Here is a 14,543-nt window from a genome sequence, read left to right on the forward strand (position 1 = left end):
CCCTTCTTTGTAACAACTAGTCATAGTAGTTGCTATTTTACTACACAATATATTCACTTATGAAGAACATATTTAGGTTTAAATACTTTTTATTACCGGTTTCTTTCTTCTTTCCTCTGACTTCCTATTCTGCACTGTCCAACAGTCTTCTACATATATTTTGTACATAACTGTAGCGTCCTATTATTGTAGCTGCACCATTGTACCGTGTAGCAAGAATATTCTAGATGCTTTCTGCAAAGTTCAGCCTGAAATATCTTTGGAATCTTTGGAAGCTTCAAAGTTTGGTATTGACTGGGGGGAAACGAGATGTGACAGAGAAGTCAGTTTCACTTCAGTTGTTGTTTCTTCCAGTCTACCGTGTGTCATGTAACATATCACCCAAGTGTCACCTTTCTTCAGACTTATTTTTCAGAGCACTTTAAAGTCATTTCACATGTGAAAAATGTGTTAATAATGCAGTAAATGTGTGGATGTAGCAGACAGATAGAAAGGAAATCCACTTTGTCATACTTATCGCAGCTCAGTTCATTTTCTCCATTTTCCTTAGAGGAAAATTTCACCTGCCAGTAGCTATGATGCCGAGTGCTACAAGTGCCATTAACAAAAAGGCCAGTGGGCACAACTCCAACACATTTCAGGAAGACAGTTCTGATAAAACGGTGTTTTATGATCATGACTAAGCGGTATAAAGGTGAAGGACACTTTGTTAATATTTCACTGTAAATCTTATGAACTCTTGCCCCTGTCTGATTTTTAATTAATATTTTAACAGGTCACATGCTTTTCATTTTCTCAGGGCAGTATTTGAAGAACATGTTAATATCAGCCTGAGCATAAATTCTTTCTGTGTCCTTCTGTGTTCACAGCAGCGACATCACCGAGATGATGACAACAGTTTCCTTGCAGATCGTCGGCATCATCGAGCCCATCATCCAACACGCTGACTGGTTTTTCCCTGGAGGTGAGGACAGGAAGTTGATTGTGAAACAATACAAAGTATTTTTAATTGTTCCTCATCATCTTTTTCTTTTCCGTCTTTCTCAGAAATCGAGTTCAATGTCACAGGAAATTATGGAAGCCCCGTCCACACCAACCACAACGCCAACTATAGCTCCATGCCGTCTCCAGACATGGAGCAGATGGATCGCAGACAGAACGACCACAGCCGACGGCCACTCAGCGTCGCCACAGACAACATGATGCTGGAGTTCTATAAGAAGGATGGGTACGGTTCTCCTGTTCTATAATATACTTTTATATGTTGTACTGTAACTGTACTTATACCTATATGTGTTCAACACTACATAGATGGAATACCTATAGTTATGAAATATCGCAATACTTTATTTCTATTAATAACTATAGGATTAGTAGTAGTAGACAAATGTCCAATTACAGACAGTACAGGGTTTAAAGGTCCAGTGTGTAACATTTAGGAGGGTTTATTGACAGAAATTCAATATATTGCCCATAAGTATGTGTGTATAGGTGTATAATTGCTTTTTTTAAAAATTGGCTCATTTTTGTAGCCTTAGAATTATACTTTTATGTGTACTTACTATGCAAACGAGAAAGTTATAAACCTAACTTTCTGGTGGGACATTTAACGACTTATTACACACGTTTTATGACTCGTGGCAAAAGAGAAAGTTCTCAATTTTACCACTGAAATGATGTCATTCTTTTTCCGTGACTTCTGCTCTTAAGTTTCTTTATGTAGCCTGGTTCATATATGAATGATTCAAGTGAGTAAAAGACAGAGAAACTGATGAGAAAAGAGAGGGAGAGGTGACATTTGGTCTTTGAAATGAGAAATATGACCATCTGCGAGCTGTGAAGGAGGATTATTTGAAAAGCACTTAGTCACTCTCTTTCTTCCTCTCTCTGTCTCTCTGTCTCTTTCCTTAATGCTGTAATACACCCCAGCTCTTATCAGACCCTGAGCAGTCTGAGCAGTCTGAGCAGCTCAGGAACCACAAGTAGCCCGGCTAATTAGACCTGGACCGAGAGCATGCTGGGCCTGATCAATAGAGCTCAACTTTCAGTAGAATCACAGAGAACACTCACTCTGGTGAGAGTACGGCTTTGAAAGCATGTGTCTGGTGGTTTTTTTATATACAAAGGAGTTCAGATTTATATATGTACTTAAATTTACTAATTCACACCTCTTAAATTAGCTTAACTTTAAGAATCTTAATATTTTACGTCATTGGAAGCCAAGGCTATTAAATAATCCCGTGCCAAAGTGTGTCATATCTGTAAAGGACGCCAACTAAAGAAAGAATCGCTGCATTTCTAGTGTCCGTTAGGGAGACGGTGACCTCATTAAGACTAAAGGGAACAGTCATTTCCTCGACTTGGTTGAAGCACTTTAGGGAGAGCGCGTTTTTGATTTCACCTCACAAATCGCTGTCCCCGTTACACTCGGCGTGACCCCCGTGTCTTGCAGCGTCTTCCTGGACTCGCCTCCCTGCTTCACTTTGCTGCTCCTCAATCTTGGTCCTCGTCTTAGATGTTGGTCGCTGCTTTGATGGCGATGACGGGGAGACTTCTGTCTTGCATGACCTTTACTCCTGTCCTCATTGTGCTTGTCTCTGTTTTAACAATGCAGCATTAGGAAGATACAAAGGTACAGTATGTAGTTCCTTCCCCCCGCCACTCATGCTCTCATCAGTCAGTTCATCATCTGTCCATTTCAGCTGCACGTTGACAGGAACTGTCATGTGACTGTGTATGTGTGTCAGGTTCGCCTCAAGTGGCACACTTGGCCTCCTGTAGTGCAGTGACTGTGACAAAGTGAAGGGGACACATGGGCCACATGAACAAAGCACTTCTTTCTGTCTATGTTTACATAAGAAGCATCTTTGCAGTTTCTGGCACTGGATAGACTTGTTCAGCCTGAGAGTACAAAAGCCTCTTGTTGGTTACTTTTAGCTGACTGCATAGTTAAGACACTCCCTGCTTTTCATATTAAGGGAATAGTTAATGTTAAAAGCTCAACATAAAGCAGTGGTGGAACTAATGCTCCTGTTGTTTTGTCTGTAACTGTAATATAAAAGTTTCTGTTGTTTTCATGATTTTTCTACAACGGCATGACTTATTCTATTCTTTACATACAGTTGTGTTGTAATATTTGGATAATTTCATTCCAAATTACTTGAATTTAAAAGTTAACTATTTAGTTTACTAAATAGTGTTGGGAGCCACATGTGAAGTCTCCTTGCCAAGAAATTGAAACCCTGCGTTTAAGCCAATGTTTTATATACATTTTTACTCGCAGATTTTGTATGGTAGATTTTGTCAACTCTGGACAAAGTTTCCAGTGTCTGTGTTCAGCTTATTTAACCAGCTGCTGGGTGTAGCTTCATAGTAAACAGACGTGAGAGTCTTGTAATTCTTGTACCCTGAAGTTGTGTCACAAAAGAACCATAACATGAATCCATTTCCTCCAAACTGCTCATGTGTTGCTGTTATGTAAGAATAAGCATATCACCTCACTCGTACTTGATTACAATATCATGCAGGGAGTTGTCGATTGAAGCAAGATGAAATTCTCTGTTCTTGCTCCGTTAGAAGCAACGTTCCATGACTTTACAGGTGGAGCAGAGTGACTCTATAGAGGCTGATTCAGGGTCAGTGCACTGATGGTATAGATGACAGGGAAGTCGATCCCCTTTCAGCAACACTTCACCCCTGACGATGTGTTTAGGGTGTTGAAACCTGACCCCTTGAACCACACAAACACACGCCCTCCTCCCTTGATTTGATTGGCTGTGCATCTCTGTCCCACTGCAGCATGGGTGTCAGGGTGATGGATACTTCTTGGGTGTCACGCAGGGGCTCGTCGTCTGCGCGTAAAACCTCTTCCACGCCACCGAGCGTGCACCCCCCTGTCCCACCCACTGACGCTCTCATCCCCGAGCAGCCTGGGGAATTCTCCGCCTCCCCCTCCCCCACCCCTCCTCCCACTAGCAGCGACCGAGCCAGGTAAGGCTGTTGTGCCCCCCCCCCGTCCTCCTGTTTCACCTCCTCCTCCTCCCTCCTCACACACCGCTCCCACCTGCTGCTGCTCGCTCCTCGCCGCGTGAGCCGCTGCGCCCTGCAACTTACACCAGGACAGCATTGTCTGCTCTCCCCGCGGGTTTTCTTGTCTATTGCTGTCCCATGAAATTCATTCTCTCACCAAGCCTCTGTGTGAACCCCAGTGTCGCATCTCAGGGTGAAGCCTGCCATTTCAAGTTGTTAGAGTTTCTTCTTTTCTTAAAAAAATGTTTTCTCATTCTTTTCAGAGCCATGCGGGGAGTTAATTATTTGCTCGAATGATGGTGCTGTAGATTCCACTTGGTTTACCATAAGAGTATGTGGGAAAAGGTTCATCCATAGTTCACTGGAAATGGTGCATGTGCATGAGTTATGTTTCTGTTTTGTTTCTGCCAATAGTTCAAGCAACATTAGCAGCATAACCGTCCATTGTTGCAGGTTCCCTGCAAGGGACTTTTCTGTTTGACTTAATTTTTCATTTGAACATCACAGGGGTTTTCATGAGCACGTATTCTTTCACTCCAGAGCCCTCCCTGCACCTGTTTTACACAGCAAATCACCTGATATTCCCTCTTCGTAAAGGACCACACCTGAACTTGACCCAACTTCCCTTTACCTCTTCAAACGAATGTGTTCACCTGCCCTCACAGCATTTTAGCCTCTGGAGACCTGATCAGTTTCCCATGAAACTTTGATATTTTTATCATTGCAGCTCAGATGATGCATCCTCCAATTGGTCGGACTCCTGTTACGCCTACCCCTCCCCTGAGGAGGAAAAGCCACCTCCCCCTTATCCATCTTCTTCATCCTCTTCCTCCTCCTCTTGCTCTTCCTACTCACTCCCTCACCACCATTTCTTCAACCGAGCACCTCCGGGTATGCGTCCTGTTGCTCCTAGCCCTGAATTTGTGCCTCCCGGCCTGTCCCCTCCCCTCCGCTGCTCTGGCTACAGCCCACCCCCACTCACCCACTCTCTTTGCCCTTCCCCTCAGCAGCTTGATGTCAACTCCAACCCCAGCTCCCTGCACCTTCCCAAACAGGCCGCCCTGTCCGATGCTCTGCATGCGTCCCTGTCTGAAACGAATGGCTCCACCCTTTACATCAAGCCCCCGCTCGTTCTTACTCGTCACGATCTGTTCCTAGGCTCCCCCAAACCTCCCAACACCCCACTATCCGCTCCCCCTCCATGGGCAGCGTGTGCCTGTAGCCGAGAGAGAGGAGCCAAGCTGACTAGGTAAATACAACCGCAGTTCATCTTGTTCCAGCACAATTAACACACAAATGAAGAGAGGCCCCACATGGACCGAAAGAAACTTGAAAAGGAATGAGATGAGGAGAAAAGGGGACGGCTGAGACCGAGATTCTCCCAACTGCTACAGACAATTCTCCCTCTGTTTTGTGTCCATCAGTCATGGAAACCAGTTTGCTTTAGGATTTCCATTATAAGATCCATGTTTAATGTAATAGGCTTATATACGACCCATAACTTTCCATGTTGCCAGGATATTCAGGAGCTGGTTGCCAGGCAACAAAGGAAATTCAAAGGTTTTAGTGAATACCATTATAAAAGTGGGCGTTAATGAGTCATTCCAGCGGGGCCGTAGAGCCCTGCAAGATCAGACCTTGAATTATAACACAGCAAAACAACGCGGAAAGCAGGATTGGTTACTGGCATTGTCATGATGTTTAATTCTGCAGGAAATCCCAAAGATGCTCATCTTCACTGCTCCGTCCTGACTTTAAATCCCAGCAGCTTCAATCATCCATCTATGTCTCATCTGCTGAGAGTGAAAGCTACAGTCAGTCAGATTATGTCTTGACCTTCAGGCCACACTTCTCATTGGCATTCTGGCTGCACTGTAAAAAATAAGATAAATCCATTAAGCCATGAGGGCTTATTTGGGATTCTCTTCTGTCCTTCTGCTGCACAACAATACGTGCAAGACAATGTCCTTCTGCAGCAGTGGTCACTCAGGCCGCTTGACATTGAACTAGCTCATATTTCTTCTTACCGAAACAGGACACATTATTGCATGAAATGCACAGAGCAACTTTTTAATTTAAAAGAGAAATGTGTGTCTTTGTCCTTCATCTTCTCCTCAGCACTCTGAAGAACAAGGAGCTGTCCCCAGTGATTGGACAGAAGGGAATCCAGGGAACAGTGACCTCCGGTGGACAGTCTCAACACTCTGAGCACAGCCCACACTCCCTGAGGAGAGGTAATGAGGACACCTGCACATCTCACTCTTTTAGATGTGTACCATCATGTTGTCATTTGAACCATGCTCGGCCATTGAAACAATCCCATTTTAGACTTTGTCTGTTTGTCTGTCGGCAGTGGAGAGCCCTTTCCTGACGTGCACTTTGTTATGTAAATGTCCCTTCATTTTCACATCAGTCTAGAGCTTGAATGAGCCCCAGAATCACTTGTTTTTAAAAGCCACAATATTGATCTTTGGGCTGCCACGTCAACATAAAGGCCACCGCATCACAAACTAGAGTAAACAGATTTAAAGCAAAAAGTCTTCATGTAGCTTTTACCAGTAATGTAATCAATTTATAAAGATCTTTCTGTGTATATATAACAGATTAATAAGCTTTTTATTCTGAAACATTTTAATGTAATTTTAATTGTAATCTCAATGTGTAGGGCAGATCATTCCTTGTCAGTCTATAATCTGTTGTAATTCCCTTTTATTCAGTGTTTCCTCTCATGATATTGCAAAAAAAAATTAAAAAATGAACAATTATTATCAAACCTGAGTATCAAACAAAAGATCCCAAATATGAGCAAAAGGGAGTCACAACCGAAGGTTTTTGTTCAATTAAAGTCTGCTTTTCGAGTTAATTTGGCACTTCAGCTACTCTGCACAAGGATTAAATAACAGCCTTCCATTATAGGTAAGAGCTACCCAGACCCTTGAAGAGTTAAGAAAAAAAAAAAACTTCTGAAGATTTATCTCGTCTTGCTGGCTTTCAGCACTGGTTGACAAAGATACCTTTGTTTTTATTATGCATGCATTGCTTATATATTTTTATCATTTATCTTGTTTCAGGGTTTTATTGTTTATCTTAGCGTATATTTTGTAAGAAATAAGACATAAACTTTAAATTGACGAAATGCCAACTGCATCTCACCAGAAGTGCATAAGCAGTAACAGAATAAATATATTACAATGTACACAGAAAGTGCCATTATATAGAATGATGTGTGTGTTCATGAATGTCTATTACTACAGATATATACACTGGGCTGTGATTATATGGTATGTGTAAATATAAAGACTATACAGTGGTGCAGATTGTGAGTAATTACTGCGGAAATATACAGTATGTACAATAGTGTGGTGGGGATAATTTTCAATATATATACAGAATGTACAGTAATGTACAGTGGTGCAATGATAGAAATAAACATGGATATGCATTATGTACTGCATTGCAAGTAATATAAAAGCTGTAAAATCCACACACAGCCTCTGAAAGACTGCTGTTACACACAGGTGTAACAACATCAACACAGTCTGTTCATATTTAGATGATGAAGGTGTATATTTTTTCTTGTTGGTGTCTCCACAGCAAAGAAACTGGCTCCAACCCCACCTAAAGGCCCTTACTGTCAGACTGGAGCCATGTCTGACCACTCGACAGGTCAGCCGTCTCCAGTCAGTCTGTCGCCCACTCCCCCCAGCACCCCCTCCCCGTACGGCTTCACCTACCCCCAGGGATACGCCACCATCGGCTCCCCGGGTCAGGTTCAGACAGCCACCATGCCTTCCCTCTCCTCTCCACCTTCACTGGCCGGGACTCTTACGAAGGCCAGGCCAACTCCCAAGCCGCCTCGCCAGCGGCCCAGCTTACCTCCTCCTCAGCCCCCCTCCACCCCTGGCACCAGTCCACAGCCACTGGAGAATTCACCAGGTCTCCTGGATGGTTTGTCTTCTGGAGAAAGCATGTCCACAGGTAATGTAACAAAAATGCTTTATGCCATATATATTAATGACTGGTCACATAAATTATATGGATTAACTCAACAAATGAAACATGTAGAAAGTGTTCACACTATACAACAACTATATTTTATACTTTAGTACACCTACATTAGTTTGTTGCTTACAAATAATCATAGGTTTATTTAAATTATATAAATGTCTTTGTTATGTCTGTAATATTATCACTTTATCATAAATCTGCTGTAAGACTGATTCAGTGTTAGCTGTTGATGGACTTATTGCTCCTTTTATACACAGTTAGGATCTAACCGTGTTCATGTCTAATTTTTCCCTTCTTGTTCGCTGCTCTTATTGTTTCACTTACAGCAGTATGAGGCGAGAGGTTCAGTGTGATTCTGTGTGTGAGAGGGACTTGTAGGGTAAGCAGGAAGTTCCCGTGTTAAAACCTCACCCCGCTTCCACTCCCCTCAACCCAAACCAATCCCTTTGCCATTTTCTCCAAACGTGGTGCTAACTCACGAGAGAGTAAAGCTGCCAGTAGGTGCAGATTTTGGATCAGACTGAGATCTGATTCACTGCTTTGCCTCTATGGCAGTGTCACTCTCGTGGACCCACAGCCACAGCAGCACCGTAGATATTGGGGGGATCTACTGAAGTAAACTTAACCCTTAAAGCCACTTATGTTACATATCATACATGTCTTCTATTTCATGTATGTAGCGACGCATAGCTGCTGGGTTCAGTCCACCCTCTGTTGGCCTTTGCATGGTGGCTGAGACTGATGCATGGCTTACTGTCCACACTAAACAGACTGAGGCAAACACCTTTTTTTTTTACCTTGTATCCCAGCTTTGACAGTCACTGACCCCCATCCACACTCCCAGTCCACTCCACAATGGTGTGCCTCCCTGCCCACTGCTGTTCCTCAGTCAACACCTCCCTGTCTGTGCACATTGTCCATTACATTTATTACACTGTGGACTGTCGTCATTTTCACAATTGACACCAGAGATCAACCAAAAATGCACAACTTATTGCTTATAAAAGTGAGCTCACCATGTTCAATAACAGTGACAGTAAGGGTTTGGGGTTTTGATAGTGGTTATTAAAATGCTATATAATTTTTAAAGCTATAGTGCGCAACTTTTAAATCTAACCAAACATCCATTAGATTCAGCTCCACGTCACTCTCTCTGTCAGTGTGTTTACATGCATGTTAAAAGTCTGATTTTAGTCAGGCTAAGACAATAATTTGGTTTTCTTAATGTCATGTAAACATATTAGTCTCACTAATATCGAGCTAGTCTGAGTCAGACTAACATACCTGGATAATGGGATTCATAGTCCGATTACTCTGGCATGTATAGTCAGACTGGAGTTGGACTTGGCATTCTGCGAATGCAGCAACATTTTCTGCCTGGTCTTTGACCCCGAAAGTAGAAGGAGACGATGTATAAACTGCAGTATTGTTGCTGGAAATCATACGGCGGCATCTTTGCACAGCAACCACAAGAGCCTTGCTCCATCTAATTTATATCATGATTAAGTAGATTATGTACAGCAGGTACGAAACATACAGAACTACAGCATGATCCATCTCGCCGTTGACTCTTTGTTTTTCTGTGACGTAAAGGTCAACAGGAAACTGATTCAATACACAGTAGCCTTAAGAAAGATACAGCCATGGCCAATAAGTCGATTTTCTTCTCCACGTGTATACTCAGACTCAGCAAGTTGTCCGATTGCTCGCCTTAGTCAGACTATGGCCTTAGCTTGATTAAACTGTGCATATAAACCTTCTGACTGTGCCTCAGTATAGTGGTGTTTAGATTATCTGCTGAGCTACACACAGGAACTTCAAACCCTTCAATCATCTAGCACCTCTGTGATAAACAAACCTTATTACCGAACATGAGTGTTGGACCTCACTAATGCTCCTGTGGCCTGTAGTCCCTACAGCCTGGTTGCAAAGACTGAAACAAGGGCTTTTGGGTTTCAGTACGAGATTTGTCGAGTCATGTTTGAACATGTGATGCATAACGTTTATTTAATTTGTCATTGCCTAATATAAAGATCTGTGTTGTACTGTATATTGACCCCGCCCCGCTCCCTGCCGCCATGCATTTTATGTTTTTTTCATGCTGTAAAAATGGTTTGGACATCGGATGACAAGAGACTGAATATAAAGATGGACGACACATCTCCACTTTCTCCTAAAAGTGGAGGTACAGATAGCGTAAACATAGTTTACTGGTGATGTGCATTCTTAAATCACTGTAGATCCACCACTCCATAGGATTCTATGATAACACAGACTGCAGTAACACGAAGAAAAACTAGGCATCGATGCAGTCAACAAAATATTTAACCTCGCTGTGTTCACACTACCTCATGATCAATAGCCAGTGAAGCGTCAACAGGAGAGAGCGCCGATTTAAAACCACAGATACACCTCCTTAGTGACACTCCTGTCATCCAGGTGCTAATCCAGTGTGCCTTGGCATATTAGAAAATCATTACTCTCAGCTGTTGAGTAAAGTCTTGGCCTGTTTTTATAGCATCAAACTACAAATGAAAACCAAACTTATCAGATGTAAACATGTAAAATGACCGGAACTATCATTAGGAAAATTTGCAGGCATGTATTAGACTTTTTTTAGTTTGGTCCTGCAGCCAGAACATCAGAGGGGGATCCAGATGTTTTAGTCCATCTTTATATCCTGTTTCTGCTCATGACTCACACGCGTTAAGTTGTCCAGCATCGATCAAGCCCTCATCTGGAATGATCCGTGTCACTCTTCTTCGCTCTTTTTTCCACACAAATTATTATTTGTTATTTTCCCGTCTGCTCATCGCCTGTTTTTCTGCTCCGTCAGATTCTCTCTGCAACCTGGACATCCCCGTCATTAACATGGAACTGGACGGTATTTTTGACTTGCCCCACATCTCCTCCTTCAGGAACTCGACAGCGCTGCTTGAATTCACCAGAAACAGAGCGGAGTCGGAGGAAGAGTCTGAAAGCACAGTGCTATGATGCCACCGATTCCCACCCCCAACCCCTTCCACAGACCCACCGGCTGATGTAATGAAACACAATGCTACTGATGTCACTCAGAAACCCCCCTCATTGAACTTTTACCTCTCCAGCTGTTTCTCATCACACCTCACCTGTAAGAAGTAGAATAAAAAAAAGAGAACAACGTGAATATAGCTAAAAGAAATATCCATAGTCACAATCACATGAGGTGTTGGTGACACTGTGGTCCGGGGACTTTTTACCTTGTTTGTTTTAACTTAAGCGTTTGTGTTTGTTTGTTTTTCGCCTTATTTGATTCACTTGAAACATTGCCTTTAGTGTCACACACACACACACACGAGACAGGAAACAGGCAGCTGGGAGGAATGAGTGCTCTTTGCTGCTGCCACGTCCGCTTCTCATGAGAGACTTTTTGACAGAAGAGCAACACGGTACTGTACATCTGTCCTGCCAATACCATAGGCTGTCTTCTTCTTTCTTCCTCCTTCATTCCTCAGGGGCATCCGTTGAAATGTCTTGCTCTGCCATGCAGTGGCCACAACCCAGAATTTCTGTTTCACTTGAGCTTGCACTGTGAGTATGTCATTTTGTGTGTGTGTGTGTGTGTGTGTGTGTGTGTGTGTGTGTGTGTGTGTGTGTGTGTGTGTGTGCGTGCGTGCGTGCGTGCGCGTGCGTATGTGTATTTTGTTAGTGTGTGATTCAAGTGGTAAATCTACGATATGATGTTGCACTGCTGGTGTCATGGAGCATAAAACAACGCATGTTTTAGCTACTTAGGAAAACAACCAACAGATTGCAAAGAGGTTTAAATGTGCAGTCATCTCTGTATTTACACGGCATCCGATGATCACTCACTCACTGAGTATTTACTGTTTATACTGGAGTAACTATACTCGTTAACGTTATAAATCAAGTCAGATGATATTTTGTACCCACAGGAGAGCCATAAAGATTACACTTCATTCAGATAGAATATAATCATCACGGCTATAGGGAGCTATTAAATGTATGAGATAGAAACAGTTTATGAAAGGAAGCCTAAAACAAATACTTACATAATCCCTGTGATTAATCACAATTATATTTGGCAGCAAGGAAAGTTACACAGATTTTTTTTCTGTGTCAAACAAGGTTTAATTTCATATTCAAGAAAGAAAACAGGGCCTGGACTGTGCCACCAGGACTTTTAAATCAAATTAGGAGTTTAAAGTGATCACAAAATAGTAAAACATGTCTTTACAGACTCAGTTTTTAACTTCCATGTCTAAAATGAAATGATAAAGTCCTCATTTAAAGACAGACTAAGAGTAAGGATGTTTGTTTTTATCTATCCATTCCTATTTAAACCTGAATTGATTTGTTTTGTTTTTGGCTATTAATGTGCAGCCTGATCTGTAAACCATCACTTTTGCATACATACTAACAAACGTGTTTGCAGACTCTTTACACATCCAACACATACAGTCTACATACAAGTATGGGTTGTAAAGCCACACGAGGGAGCTAAAAGACACATAACGCTTTTTCAAACATTGATTATAGCTGCACTAAATGTTATTAAATGAGTTTTTTAATGACCAAAAATGTAATTATTATCATTTCAATGACTAAATGTCTATAAGCACTCTGGTGGCACACTTTAGGCTCAGTGTAGGAGAATTTTTGCCTGAGCCACAAGAATTAGTCCTCATGCCCTGAGGTATCATGTCCTCTAACAATAAAAAAGGACCACTGTTTAGACTAACTCCTAGAAAAACTGTGTTATTTCTGTCTCAAACAAAGCCCTGCAGCTCCAGTGGTAACATAAGCACACTTTTCTCTGACAGTGCAGTTTCACTTTCAGCCCCACTGCAGTTTCTAGGAGCCGACGATGCCGATATTTTTGGACTGCACTCGTGAAAACCGGAGGCAAGGAGTGCAAATAATGTATATGTGTGTATATGTGTGTTTATTTTGACGAGAGTATTTATACGGATATATTTCTGAATACTTTGTACTGGGGTCTGAGTTAGTTGTGACGTTGTGTTTCCACCACGCGTGAATCTGACCTGAGGAGAGCGTTCAAACACAGGGACCAGACTTTTCAGACCCTGCTGTCGCATCAAAACCTTTTCAGGAAGCATTGAAATGGAGAAACCAGGTTTGCATACGACAGCAGCAGCAGCAGCAGGTTGTTGTTTGCCTTGAAGTGTGTTTCGTTTTGTGACTTGTCCAGATTTGTAACTATCGTCCTGAGAACATCCACCGTCCTCTTTGTTTTGAAACTGTAATAATGTTGTAAATACTCAACCTCTGTACATACAGTACATGTTCTGTACATACTGAAAGGGGGACATTTAAATATACATATATATATACAGAGAGAGAAGAGGGAAATAGATATATACAAATGCTGTATTAAAAACTATAGTTGAATACAGAACAGTATAACATACTGTACATATAATATATTGTTGCTGGTTATAGCAAAGTCATGCCACATAAATAACACTCAATAACAATAGAATACGCACAGTAACACACTTGTTTTTTTTTTTTTACAATAGATCTCATGGCACTGACGTAAGCTCCAGGTTAAATCTAGTTTGTAGATTTTCAAAATAAAACAGCTGACAGTGGCTGTGCTGCAGGCGGACATCGTTATGTGTCTCCATCGTGTTTGACATGACAGCTGGCTTTAACACACTGATGTCTGTTGTATAAAATACGTTTGTGCATACAAAAAAGGTTTTAAAAGAAGAAAAATCACCAAATTCAAAAGCTTTTTTTTTTGCCTCTTCTGCAATTTAAAGCAGCTGTTAGTGATTTTTCCAACATTTTCTGTTACATAGGACAGAGAAAAAAAGTAAATCTGCACAGAACTGGAGCTGTTTCAGCTACTCCACTCCATAGTTCACATTAGTACAGCTTAAAATTAGTATCAGTACCAGTTTCATTTTAATATTTAATTAAAAGACTACATGCAAACCTCAAATGATTTTTAATAAGTTGTTCTGTTTTTTTTTTTTTATTGGCTGTGCTGAGGTGAACGGTCTGTCCTGTCTTTGTCTAGAACACTTTGCTGCTCTTTTGTTTTTTATACTAAAAGCGCGTCCTCCGATCAAGGCTTGTACATACATACAGTAATCAAGAACAACTTTATTAACAATAACCCTGTTGAGCAGAGACAGTCAAAGCGGCAGTGTCCCAGTGTTATCGCTTCTTTGAGGCACTAAACGATGAAGGTCCCTGCTTTTTTGAAAAAAATAAAATAGTGTGTATGTGCCGGTGACTGTGCCGGTGATAGACGATGGGTTCACCTCATAGGTCGTGATGCAGGCAGGTTGTGTGTCTTGTGGACATAGTTTCAGGTAAAAAGGGGTTAGAGAGAGGTATTTGAAGTGTCTAATTGTAGTGGGAGGAAAAAGTCTTTGGATAGACATTGTCCTGTGTGAAGTTCAGCAGCATGCTTTTTTAAATCATGCATATGAAACGACGTCTCATCTTTGGTCCTATCTAAATGTGGTTGT

The 14,543-nt window shown here is 41.8% G+C and overlaps 1 protein-coding gene across 7 annotated transcripts in view; it reads left to right on the top strand.

The window, feature by feature from the left end:
* Positions 1-14,008, top strand: part of LOC122759200 (rho GTPase-activating protein 44-like) — a 57,340-nt gene extending 43,332 nt beyond the window's left edge. The window contains exons 15-23 of one of the 7 annotated variants that reach the window (XM_044013862.1): positions 870-964; positions 1,048-1,228; positions 2,615-2,632; positions 3,799-3,990; positions 4,757-5,278; positions 6,148-6,263; positions 7,612-8,007; positions 8,364-8,416; positions 10,874-10,937. In XM_044013862.1, coding sequence (XP_043869797.1) covers positions 870-964; positions 1,048-1,228; positions 2,615-2,632; positions 3,799-3,990; positions 4,757-5,278; positions 6,148-6,263; positions 7,612-8,007; positions 8,364-8,371 — 1,528 coding nt within the window. In that variant the 3' untranslated portion in view covers positions 8,372-8,416; positions 10,874-10,937. Of the gene's footprint in view, positions 1-869; positions 965-1,047; positions 1,229-2,614; positions 2,633-3,798; positions 3,991-4,756; positions 5,279-6,147; positions 6,264-7,611; positions 8,008-8,363; positions 8,417-10,873 lie in introns of all 7 variants that reach the window. The other 6 variants (XM_044013860.1, XM_044013861.1, XM_044013863.1 and 3 more) reach the window with 6 other exon arrangements.
* The last annotated feature ends 535 nt before the right edge of the window (positions 14,009-14,543 follow it).

The sequence above is a fragment of the Solea senegalensis genome, linkage group LG18 (genome assembly GCF_019176455.1).
Source record: "Solea senegalensis isolate Sse05_10M linkage group LG18, IFAPA_SoseM_1, whole genome shotgun sequence".
Lineage (NCBI taxonomy): Eukaryota > Metazoa > Chordata > Actinopteri > Pleuronectiformes > Soleidae > Solea > Solea senegalensis.